This window comes from Dermacentor silvarum, chromosome 3 (genome assembly GCF_013339745.2).
Source record: "Dermacentor silvarum isolate Dsil-2018 chromosome 3, BIME_Dsil_1.4, whole genome shotgun sequence".
Lineage (NCBI taxonomy): Eukaryota > Metazoa > Arthropoda > Arachnida > Ixodida > Ixodidae > Dermacentor > Dermacentor silvarum.
In genome coordinates, this window is record NC_051156.1 from 180,116,108 (window position 1) to 180,129,354 (window position 13,247).

Below are 13,247 nucleotides of genomic sequence, written 5' to 3' on the forward strand. Positions count from 1 at the left end.
ATAACTCAGGAGCCACGGAACAGCACCATTACTGCGGGCAGAACGGCGGGAGCATCGCCTCAAACTGCTCGTCGGGCGTGTACGCCCAACAATACACAAAACGCCCACCCACCCACCAAACACACACTACCACACACACACACACACACACACACACACACACACACACACACACACACACACACACACACACACACACACACACACACACACACACACCCGTAGTATAGACGGCGGCCCCCGTCCCCAAAACAACACCGCCAGACATCACGCTTGTATACTTTCGATCTGTTTCGGTTCTTTAAAGCCTTCCCTTTTCACTCAGAGACACACACGCACACACAAACACAGTCAGCTTCTATACCACCGAAACCACCAGCACCGCCATCTCGGCGTTCGCCCGAGCGCGGCCGCGCTTTTTTTTTTTTTTTTAGTTTGTTGATGCCGTTGCGCCTTTCTGTTTCGACGCGTGCTTCTCGACGGAGGACGATAAGTCAACCAGTCTCTTTCTCCCTCTCCACAACGTTCTTCGTCGCCGTGAATCGAACTGGGACGAAATAGCGAAACGCTAGTCGAGCAGACAGCGCTAGCAAGGCTTCTTGAAGAAGGAGGAGGGTGGGAGGGGGGCGCGGGCAGTGTAAAAGGCCGAGTGAAAGATACCTGGGTATGAGAGAGAAAGGACCGCCGAAGGGAAAAGATATCGGGAAGGTTACGAGAAACGACGTCGAAACAAAACGTAACAACAACAACAACAACCAGGGGAGCGATCTTGCGCGCTTCTGGCGAACGAAAAGTGCCGCCGTTTTGCTCTGTTTTCTGGCCCAGCCGCAATTGCTTGCCAGAAAGGCTGCGCACAAACCCACACGGACGAGAATTTTTTATTTATTTTTTCCCTCGCGACCGTGCGTGCGTTTCCTTTGTTTCAGGGTTCATTTCGAACGACGGAGGGTGCGTGCGAAAAAGAAGGGAGCAGGCCAAAGGTAATATCGAGCTCGTTTTTTTTTTTTTTTTTTTTCTTTCATTATTCTTTGTTGTCTCTTCGGCTTCTTGATATTCGCCGGCGCATTTTCCCGCGTCCGTGGAGGGGGTACGCGGGATGAGATGAGACAGTGAGGCCCGGCGGCGTGCCCTCTTCTCTCGCTAAGAAGTGTCGGCGGCGTCGTCGCCGTCTTGCCCAGTGTGCGTGCGGGCTCAGTTTCGATTGGGCCCGAGCTTCGTGAGAAAGGGAAAAAAAAGCGAGATCGCCGATGGCGAAGCGAAAGGGTCGCGATGTGGCACCGTGGCGGAGAGGAGAGGGCGCGAGTCGGGGGTGAGAGAGAGGGAGTAGGTGGTTGAGAAAGAGAGAGGGAGAGGGCATAAGTGCCAGAGGGAAAGGGGAAGAGCGAGATAGAGGGCGAGAGCGTCGCCCAGGCGCGCATGCGTGGCGGCGGCGTGCGAGCGCGGCAGAGGACACCTCTTAAAAACAGGTGGACCTCGGCGGATGCTGGTCAATCGTCGCTCGGCAAGAGAAGCCGGCGCGCGCACGCTGCAAACACAAGTAGTACGCGTGGCCGAACAACCGGCAGTCGTTCTTCTTCATCGGAGGACCTGGGATACCCGGTGCCAGATCGGAGACCGTGAAAAGGACACGAGACACCGCCACGAGGGGTTACTTTTTTTAGGGGAGCGGGGGAGAAGGACAGTTTTTACACCTAAACCTTTTCTGTCCCGTGGACGACGAACTTCACTGCTGACACGTTCAAGTCGCTGACAGTTGTTCGTTCTTTTTTTGTTTCTTTTTTTGTTTTGTTCGCGGTTTTGTTCCACGACGTGCCAAGAAGAGACATCCACTGACCACCGCCTTGATCGACGCCTTTCTCTCGTCGCCTGAGACGCAAGAACAACATGGTAAGTGTCTCACTGATCTCTTCCTGCTCGCGCTGGTTTCGAGCGGCTGTTCATTGATACAAACGCGGGGAAAACGATGACACGTCGTGCAGCGCTCACGGAGGGCTGTACAAATCGGATAAGAACTTGGGTAACTATATGAAGTTTAGATTTCGCGGTCGTACACAATCTAGAGACAGCTTCTAATCCCATCTTCCACGTGCCCCGGTCCATCGATAAGTCGCCGCGGGGCCTATCATAGTCGCTGTCATTGTGATTGATGTGCGCAGAAGACGCTTAATGGTGTAACTAGCGCATTCAAGTTGACATCCCTTAGATGACGCGTACTATTGACAGCCTGATCTGGGTGTCAATATTTCGCATGCGAATGCAGCGCTACCATTCACGCGCACGCATAAATCTTTATCCAATGTCTACATGTTTCCTCTGGCGTGACTTATCGTTTTTTCCTCACCCGTGCTTTGTCTTTGCTTGTCTTGCGTCTCTGAAAGCGTCATTTTTTTCAATTGCGTAATACAATTTCAACCACTTGCAGGTGCGCAATACGAATAGGTCTAATTGATTGCGTGAGAATCTTTTGTAAGAGCACTCCGATAAGAACTGCCTTCCCTTATGAAAGTAAATTTAGCACGCATCTATAGTCAACCAGCTGCGTACAGGAAATAGCGAGCAAAAACGATTGTCTTCTGCGGGCTAACATATATCAAACAAACAAAATTAAAATAACGAGATGCACATTTTCTCAAGTCATCGAGGTTGTGCGGCCTGCGCGATATTCGGCTGAACTGCAGCCACTTGTCTGAGGTGTAAAAAAAAAAAAAATGCACGAGAACTACCTTTTAGAAGTATGCTAGACATGTGAGAATGCACAAGATAAAGTGAAAAGCAACGGATACACCGAAGTCATTGATCAGGTTAGAAAAACATGCGCGTTATACGCAGCGCCACCCTGTGGAGCAACATTTGAAACAAATAGACATCGTGTGAGAAAGAGAAACTGAATATTGCTCGCAAGAAAAGATGCGAAGACGAGCGTAACACTCGAGCAGGAACTTTGCTTTCTTTGCAAATGGAGCCCAATAGCAACAGGAAGTTGATATAAACGGTGTACAGTCATAAACATGCGAAGAAAAAAAGATGGAAGAAGAATAAAAGTTTACTCAAAGAAAGAGACACGACGCAGCACTGATTGCTAAAGTTTATTCACGAGTACGGAAATGCATACATACATCCACGTTGAGAAATAAGCACTGCTTCATTCTTCAAACCTTCTAGTTAAAGAAATATATTGCGTATTTAAGGGAAAGGGGTGGATGGCGCAGTTTGGACGAAAAAAAAAGTTAACAGATGAAAGAAGCTTGTGCCAGTCAAGCTATAGCAAACGGTAACGAACAAAACGTCAAGTTGTCTTTTTTTTTTTGGTGGGTAATGATGCAGTCGCAGTGCTGATTGGCAACATCGATCGCCCCAGCTTTCCGGACGTTACACGTTTCAATAATCCCCCTAATGACGCTGTCATTATTGCACAACTCATCGCCGTGTTCCTCCAGTCGGGCCCGAAATCCGCACTGCTAAGTCATAAGAGCGAAATAAACACTCCCGTACCACTCTGCACCTTTTACTTCTTTCTTTTTTTCTTCCTAGCTAGGTGTCAGCAAGTCGTTTAACGAGGCTGTAGTGAACACTCACGAGGACCCTCAGTTTAGGCAGCACAGTGCTGAAAATAAAGCGTCGTTCTACGAGCGGCACGTGCGATTACAATTCACTGCGCTTCGCGAAACATTTAGCCCCGCGCGAACATCTGTACTGCCCACTCAAACCTGTCCGGTCCCACTATAACTTTTTCTTCTTTTTGTTTCTGCAAAGCAAGCGCAAGTGCAGGGGAGCCGAGGTGGAGCCGAGCTGCCCACGAAACGCATCGATAATCTTGCGGAAAACGTCTTTCCATTACGCTCCTCTAAGTACGTGCTATTAGACTCGGAGCTGTCCTCCACGATGGTTATGAAGCCCGGTGCGGCACGCGCGGCATTTTCCCACGGGTTCAGCACCTGCAAGCTCCGAATCCTGTTTTTTTTTTCCTTTCCCTTTCTTCTTTACGTGCTTTACTATGCGTCCACGTCTCTGTCTCTCGTTTCTTTTTTGTTCCTTTTCCGTCAGGTTGAAAAAATAACATCTCTATTCGTTCTTGAGTACTTGAAAGAGATTCAAAAATAAATTTTACAAGGTGCGCCAAATTGAAAACGGGAAGTGAACCCCAGGAAAAAGGAAATGACTCTATTTGTTTCTCGGATAACCCCCGTCCAGTTTGTTATCGCTAACGCGCTCGCATATTGCTTCCTTTGCCGAGATTCTCGGGCGATTACGATCGTATGTAATTCGCTGGTAAAAACTGGGGAAAAATCGGGCGGCGTTATTCGCACTTCGCCCTGCTGTTTTTTTGTGGGCGTGCGCACAGAGACATTACTGGTGTGTCGTCTTTTTTTTTTGACGCAGAGCTTCTTGTTTTTATATATTTCTTTTTGATATAGCGCAGGATTTACAACGCTTAACAATGAGATGAGCTGTTGCTCTTATCTTCGGATACCAAATTTGCAGCCTAAACTGTCTTTCTTCCAAGTTGAAGATCTTGCCTAACGTACATCGTCAAAACGTCGTTATTTCCGAAGTTAAGGTGTAATCATTTGTGGCTGCGTCACACTCTGGTGCCACACTATTCACTTTTCATGGTTGTTCAGGATGCAGACCTGTCGCTGGTGAAGCCACGCCTACAGCAATACACCCATAATATTACGACAACCCTCCCTGTGAACAAAATTGTCAGGTCTCCTAAGCCAGCCTAACCGGTTTACTCTTTTTTTTCCTTCTATTTCTGCCTTTCTATATCACTTTCTGCCTATTACTCTCTGGTCCTGCCATGTAGCCAAATATACTCACTCTTTCCCGCGACGCCCGGACTGATCCAATTATTGCTCATCGCGCGTAAGGCCCTAAATGTAACTCGATTCCAGCACTGAGCGCAAAGTCCAAGATCTGGCTTAACTATGCGACTGTGTGCCGGGCGTAAGTGGGCGGAAGCACTTAACTGGTTTAAGTCACGTGCTTGCGGCCCTAGAGGTCTGTCACGCAACCTGAGCTACGCCGTTTAATACGTAGATGGTGCAGCAATGGCTTGAAACATGTAAGCGTTCATGCGCCATTTTAATTGTGTTTCATTCCCTTTCTTCTTTCTTCTCTCTCTCTCTCTCTCTTTTCGTTTTTCTCTTTTTTCTTTTTTTTTGGCGGCTTGTGCATTTCCGGTCCCACGTATTTGGCCCCAAGCCTTGGAAAGAGGGGAAAAAAAGCTACCTTTTCGCAAACTCAGTTGTGGAGGCACAACCTGATGCGTGCAAAAAAGTAAGAAACGCGCCCCACGCTTCGACCTTGTGTTTGTATCATTCCTCGTATACATTGAGGGGAAATTCATTTATAAAGCAGCGAATCACTGGCGGAGCCAAAGTGCTGGCAACCGTCCTGCACAAATAGGTCATTGAGGCCCCGCTGTTATCTTTTCTTTCCCGCTGATTATGGTGGGTTGTGTCAGAGTGCCAAACAGGAAGTCTCCTGAACCCCTTCGTATAAAGCGACAGAATGGTGCCCGCATAAGCTGGACGTCTTGCTTCACTGCTAAGCCACTCTTATGCGTGGAGAAGCCCACCTTTCGTTCCGTCTTTTTAGAAGCATCGGTTGCGACGGAAGATCCACATCACTGAGTGCTTGCCAAAAGCTCACTTGTCTTATCACAGAGCTGAATTAGTTTGAAGGATAGGGAGTACTGCTCTTCTCACCCTGCAGAGATGTGAATAATCGATTACGGCCATACAGACCAGGACTCATCAGACCAGTACTCATCAAAAGAGAGACAGGGAGAGTGGCGATTAGCTGATTCCTTATGCCTTTTCGGTTGTCTGGACTCTGTCATCAGGAAACAGACTTGTGTCGCACGCGGTTCAGCGCTGTATTCGCGAGAAGTCACTCATTTACATCGCAAGGGCCTACAACGCCGTACGCAACTATTTCAGATGTGAGGAAATAGCCATAGGCACACGTGTGTGTGTCGCTGTTAATCGCTGGGCGGACAACGAGATTCTCGTCGTGCTAATCTCAGCCGCTTAGACGACAAACCGTTCTCGGAAGATCGTGGGACTCTAGCCTATAGGTATTCATGTATGCACGTGGACATTATAGGGCGCTGCTGCATTTCTTGTGAGTAAATGGATTGTAGACTCGCCTGGGTATTTATGATAGAGAAAGTTCGTTTGATGTCGCACTCCCTATCTTTTCCTTCTTTCCCTTTCTTCGCTTGTCCAATCCCAGGGCAGGCTAATGGGCATGACTCGGTTGACTGTTCCACCATTTGCTTCTTCGTGTCTATCGATGAGTAACATTGCAGAACCGCTCACTAAAGAACTATTGTGAGTAAGAAACCGCCCTATACAGACCAACCTGTTTTTACTTGAGAGAGAGAAAGAGAGAGACGAAAAAGAATGAATGGCAGGGAGGTTCACCAAGACCTTGTCCGGTCGGCTACCATATGCTAGGGGGAATGGAGAAATAGAGGAAAAATGAGGTGAGCCGATCAATATGAACACGCTCACAGATGAATGTTTGCTGATATAGTCACAGGCGTTCGTATTATAGTCCATTCGCCCTTTAAAAAAAAACAAAAAACGATGTATATGACTTTCGTATTGCTCGTCGTCTCCGAAATGTCTGTTCAGTCTTATTTCCCGCCACATTTTTCCGCTAGACCCACAGCCCCCAAATTTTTTAAGGCTCAGTTTTCTCACCGCGCCATGCCCTGAAACAACCAATGCGTTTTGTCGGGCTTGCGTTTCTCGTGCGAACGCGCGCGAGCCGGTACACGCGCACATTTATGCGACGTATACAGTATACACACCGGACCCCCATTCTCCGCAGCTGCGACCCGAAGCTTGAAGAGCGTATTTGTCAGGATCACGTTTCGAGCGGAAGCTCGCGTTTTAGAGCTTGGCGGTATAGGGCGTTGTTTTCGGCCTTGCAAAACCTCATTCCGGCGTTGCTCATGGCTGTAAGTCGCATTCGCCCGCTGGTGCGTTTATTAAACAAAAACTAACCCGCGAGATCCGAATCCCGTGTATTACGTTCCATGGGGGCAAGCTGTTAGGATTCGGGGGCAAGACACAAGGCAGAACTGGTGAAACGGCCAATTCTGAGATCAACTTTCTCAACTGTATACGCTTTACGTGTCGCAAATAAAGGTCTTCGCGTATATATATATAACCAGCGACATACCGTGTTTTCTCGATTACAACGCGCTCGTTTCTTTCGCGATACAATTGATAAAATACGGCATGCGCGTTTTAATCGAGCACGATAACAAATCTGCAACATGTTAAGTCCAAATTGCACTCTCCAATCTCGAATCTCCCCTTCTGATTTCGGAGTCCGGGCTTTGCCGAACTTAAGGCGCCGGAAGTTTGTCATCACTGGACTGGGTGTCCGACGAATGATGCCTGGTCGACTGTGGCTAGGCTGCAATAAATCTTTGGTTTTTTTTTCTAAGTGAAGACAAATCACTATTTCTCTTTCATACCATGAAAATCTGGCCCAATTTCATTCGAGGATAGCGCTTTTTATTTCTTTATTTGTTTAATTTCTGGCTGGCAAAGATAGGATGCGCGTTACGGTCGAGTAAATGCAGTATGTGCGTCGCCGGGAGAAACGACGGGGCTTTGCGCAATCGAATAACAGCTATACTCTGGGCCGTTCTTGCGCCGTTGAGGTAGTAAGCCTTCTGGCGACAGTGGCAATAAGACGTCCGTGATAGCCCGTTCACCTTATATACTCCCTCTGAATGTTCGCGAGAGCGGGAAAAAGACGAGAGTTTTAGGCATTTGTTTCCGACGAATAGGAGTGCCGAACGCATGCGGTAACCCTAGAAGTATAGAATTCAGCACACCAACATGCTCTCGAAACCCGACTCGTCGTTCTCCTGAATGCACAAACCCATCGGCAAAGTTTAGCGTTATTCGGCCATGTATAGCGAGAGCTATATACAACAGCCGCTTCGTGACTTCTTTATAACGTTGCTGGTCGCAAGACGCATTGGAGGGGTGAACAACAGTCATAGCTGACTTCAACAGGACTTCAGGTTAGTTTAGCGTTGGGCTGTTGGTAGATGAGGTTAGGAACGAAACAGCGCTTCAATGAGGACGTCGCGCTGTCGAGCGTCGGGGGCCGTTCTTCGCACGCGTCTGATGCCAGCGCTTGTGAATTATGATTTTTTTTTTGTCCGCGAGTATTATGTCCCTGATGAGGCCCCTGTGTCTGGAAAAACTGTTTCTGGAAAGCTCGTAAATGAATAGTTGTATTTGTCATCACAATTGCACAGTATCCTAAACAAACGTTGTTTTAAATGCGCGTTCCAAAAAAAAAAAAATATGGAAAGGAATGCAGTTATACAAACGGAAATGTGTTGCGCTTGTCACCGCCAAGGAAAAAAAAAATTATACTTGATGTATCTTGACAGCCGCTGTTTTCTCGTCACTCTACGTTAGGTTCAGAAGTTTCAGTAGTAAAGTGACCTAAGCGCAACAAAATCTAGTGGCGCTATAAGAGCTTGTTCGCAAGCCACTCAACTTCCCACACAGAGCTGCACTTTTCATTTATGTTTTTTTTTTTCGCGCCTGTCAGCAAACACGACTTGCGCATTACAGGACAGCACCGCTTAGCGTTAATAAAAAATAAAAGCAAAGGAAAAGCCTCCATGAACGTCGCGGAGGCCAAAGCGTAACGGGCAAGTCAGGAAGCGCGATGCCGCCTACCTGCATGGTCAGCCCTGCGCGCTCAGACGCGGGCGCGCTTCCACGTTCGTTCGGTTCCGCTCTCTGCGTGCGCGCTGAGCCCACGCCTAACTTCGACTGTTCAAACATCGTGTTACACGTGCACGGGTGTTGCGGCGGGGTCGCCCCCCTCTCTTTGACACCGCGTGTATACTTGATCTTCTCGCTACGATGTAGCGATGCGCTCGCTCGAGAGGTTATGCGGAAGTGGCATGAGTCGGGAAGGCGGAAAACGCGCGCGCCGTTTGCTCTTGCTCGGACCTGCTCGCATTCGGCGCCGCAGCTAATGCACTTGTCACGAGGGCTCTTCTTTCGAGCGTGCTTGAGTCACTGCAGATCGAGAACTGACGCGTGGCCACGGTAACGAAGTTCAGGGTGCATTGTTGCGTTAAACGGAGTAATGGAAATTAGGAAGATTGCAGTCGTAGGGATGAAGTCGGCTGTCGAAGGACAGTGGTAACGAAAGACTGCTGGGAGAGGCATTAGCCATGCACTGCTCATAAATAGGATGGGGGTTAGGGTGATGGTGATGGTTATGGCACAGCCATGTTCAGGCCAGTGTGTACACTTGACTTGGAACCATGCTATATACGCGATTATGCTTTGATGGAAATAGAAGCATGATAGAAATATACAGCAAAGACTTACTTCGGCGAGGTTCGAAAGCACCAGTCTGACAGAGGTAACATTTCATTTTTTTGTAAGAAATTGTCTGAATAGTGTTGTTTATCCCGCTTTAGAAATCTACGTAGCTAAATCCCGTAATAGTTGTACTGCGGTGTGACCACTGTGTCATTTTGCTTTCTCTCTCTCTTATTATTTTTTTTGTTACGAGGCGATAACAATGTAATGATATTAGACTTCTTGTTGACAAACACAAGGCACTGAAAACCTTTTTTTTCGCAGCAACCAAGAATGTGTGTGTGTGTGTGTGTGTGTGTGTGTGTGTGTGTGTGTGTGTGTGTGTGTGTGTGTGTGTGTGTGTGTGTGTGTGTGTGTGTGTGTGTGTGTGTGTGTGTGTGTGTGTGTGTGTGTGTGTGTGTGTGTGTGTGTGTGTGTGTGTGTGTGTGTGTGTGTGTGTGTGTGTGTGTGTGCGCGAACGGTCTTGAATTGGCTGATTCGTTAGGATTGAGTAAGGAAGGCGAGCTCAAGATGGTGAAGGTTTTTCTTGGGGCGAGAAGTAGGTAGGGACGTACGAGAAGTAAACACGATAACAAGATGCTGGTGTCTGGTTAGTTACCCTTCTCCAGCGTAGATGGAATGGTGGCCAAAAGACAAGAGCGAAAAAAAAATCCGAGGACACCTAAGAACTTCTTGTGAGTTGTGAATGCGAAAGCATTAATGTCCAATTCAACGCCGGTGAGCGGTCCTTCGAGTTACGAACTCCACGGGGGCAAGCGAGCGCGTTGAGACGCTTGGCGCGTTATGATTTGGCCTTACCGAGGCGCAGTTAGAATGCAGGCGAGAGCTTGAGAGAGAGAGAGAGAGAGAGATTGTGGTTTGAAGAGGAAGAGGCGCTATTTTCTGCGAGAGCTTGCACGGACAAGGAACACGCGGATAGCACAGGCTTCCGAGAGAGAGAGAGGGTGACGTGGCGTCGCGGCGATGCCCTCTCCCCTCACCCAACCCCTGGTGTACAAGCGATGCAACATGTGCGGCTCCCACTCTGCTCCGTCGAGGCGTGCTCGTGACGTGGCGTCGCAACCAATGGAAATTTGCCTGCCATTTCGCTGCTGCAGACGACAGACGCCGTCTTCTTCCCTCTATGGGCCATTTGACGCTTTCGCATCAAAAAGAGTGCAATACGCATTTCGTATTTTTAATTCTTTATAAGAAACGTACGGCTACGACGCGCTGCACGCATTCTTCCGAATGTGATGATTGACCGCATAAAACTGCAGCGAAACTGGAGTATGCATGCGGCCGCGTCTTTGTTGGTTATCAGTACTCCAACCACATCGTCGCGGACTGTATAACTGAAAAGGTTTAATGCGTCTGTCTAGATAAGGTGAGGCAGTACGTGGAGATGAGAACGTGCTTTGATAGTGAATATGGACAACTCAGTAGTAGCAGCCAGCAATGCGAGAAAAAGTGCTAGATCGAGGCAGCCTAGGAATGTGGGGATCCGGGAACCTCCGCGCAAGATGGTGACTGCTTGCTTGCTCGCTTGAGTGCAAACATTCCATTCGTTTTGTTTTTCGCTTTTCTTGTTTTTCGATCGTCCGCTTGTCCCACCACACCATTTCCCTAGCACACTATACACGCTCAGAATTTTCTGTGGTTGACCTCGCCGTGTTTTGTACCTTAATTTCTTTAATCGTTGTTTCGCCATGATGGCTCTTTGAAAAGGTTAATTGCTCGCCTCTCTATAAGCAATTTGGTGCACCGAGCGATTCACTCTGTCTTCGAAACTGGCCGCATGTGTTGTTGGGCTAGGAGCAAAATGAAAAAGTCACTTCGTTCGAGATGAATTCGGGTTCCAAATTAGCTTTGTTCTCTCTCTCTCTGTCTGCCTATCCTCCTACTCAGGTTACCACTGCTATAACGAACACGCTGGTTATGCCTAAAGATTGTCATACTTTTTAACGAGCTGAACAGACAAGCTAATATGCTTGCTCCCATACAGCTTCACTATAGTTGACGAATATTTTGTGCTACGTTTTAAAACCGCTATGTTCGCACGAGGCAAAGAGCACACGATCGTCTCGCGCAAACCCTTATCATCGCATTGGCTGAAACTCGCTTCGGCTTCGCTCATTACGGGAGTCGCGACAGTCTCGCTGCGGTGTTGAGTAACCCGCATTTATGGAGGACGCGAACAGAAACCCTCCATCGCAAATTTCCAACAGTCATATCGAATCTCGGGGTTTGTTTAGCGGATCAAAGTCAGATATACGTATAGCACGTCCTACTTGGGCAGTTAAAATGAAAGATCTAAAAGGAGCGGGAGAGAGAGAGAGAGAAATCCTATTACTTGAGCAAGCGAGGCGTGCAGACATCGCCTTAGGTTCCGTCTCGGTAGTTCCGTGCAATGTGTCGAAAGCTGCGGCCATGTCCGATGCAGATAGCGGCAGGAATACCTGAATCACGCTGTTAATACGCTACCAAGCTCAATGTTCATCTCGCCCGTCCAGGTGTTTATTTGTTTCTACAGAGACACTACACGGCTGGTGGTTCGCAAGTCAGGCTGCGCGCCTGTAAAGTACAGCCTCCATTGACGACGAAGTATCATCCCGACGTTTATACGCGATGTGGGGACTACCTTATCGTGCGGATATCCGCGCAAAACACACCGCAAGCTCCCTCAGCTTTCGGCAATTGATTGCTGCTCCCAATTCACCCGCCCCAGCTTACAGAGATGTCGAGAGCGACGGTTACCTCGTCATGCGTTAACGAAATTCGTTTTGACAGTCGCGTCGGGCTTATGATTTCCGTTTTACCTTTCTTTCCTCGTCGAACTGTCTAGCCTTAGCCCTCAGTCTAGTGTGAACGTGCAGCGTATACGGGAACGAAGCAGAAGCCTTGCCTGGAACAGGAACACGTTCGCGACCGGTCAGATTGAACATTTTTTTTTTTTTACGTACGTCCCCGGAACCACCGCGAGTCGCAACGTTCTTGTCTCAACGTCACCGAGCATTAAACGAAGAGAAATTGGGGAGAGACGCACGGATTACGGCCAGCCGTATCGAAGAGCGAGATAAATTAGGAAGAAAACCTGTTTTGTCACCGAGCAGGGCCGGTCTCGGGCGCAATACAACCTTGACGCGACGCGCGAGATGGTATAAGACGACGACTGATGAATCTAGCAGGACTTGGGAAAGAAGAATGCGGTGGTTCGACGGCATAAGGACGAAGACGTAGAATAAGAAAAGAAATTCAAAGAAAACGTGAGAAATGCGCCTCGCGATGTGATCTCGATCCTACTCAATGCACAACCTACATTCGCGGCTGAGAGTCTCAAACGTATTTCTTTTCTCTCTCTCTCTCTTTCTGTCTGAAGTGCGCTTCGATACTGCGGTTCGCTTCTCGCGTAAGACTCGACGCGACAGTGTCAAGAATCGAAGCACGCGCACAGCGCCGGGAAAACCTCCCCTGCCTTGCTTGAGCGCCGAATCGTTGACGGCGCCGAATTCCGCACTTTTTTTTTTTTTGACAAGAAAAAAGAAACTGACAACGGTATCATTTCATTTTATTCCCCACATAACGCGCTTTTCTCTCTTTGTCTGTGCGCATCGAGTAAGGCTGCTGCGAGGAACATGGAACGGAATGACGATACCGAATTCAGGACGTGCGCGCGTTACGTGACCCGACCTCGCCTTTGACGAGTTTTCGTATCTCCTTCCGTTACGACAGAGTTCACAAATCGAGTTAACCTGCTGTCGCGGCAGTTTCGATATCGAAGCTAAGCCTGAACGTGAACACTCTCTGATACGTGCGTCGGCTTGTTGGAATAACACACGGCGTGCGGTCTTGCATAGAGCGCTTCGAAAATGGTAAACA

General features: G+C 48.4%; 1 protein-coding gene across 1 annotated transcript in view; it reads left to right on the top strand.

The window, feature by feature from the left end:
- The first annotated feature begins 1,456 nt into the window (after positions 1-1,456).
- The window catches only part of LOC119446158 (mucin-19-like), an 84,690-nt gene continuing 72,899 nt past the window's right edge, over positions 1,457-13,247 (top strand). The window contains exon 1 of the mRNA XM_037710514.2: positions 1,457-1,887. Within this exon, the coding sequence (XP_037566442.1) occupies positions 1,885-1,887 (3 nt within the window). The 5' untranslated portion in view covers positions 1,457-1,884. The remainder of the gene's footprint in view (positions 1,888-13,247) is intronic.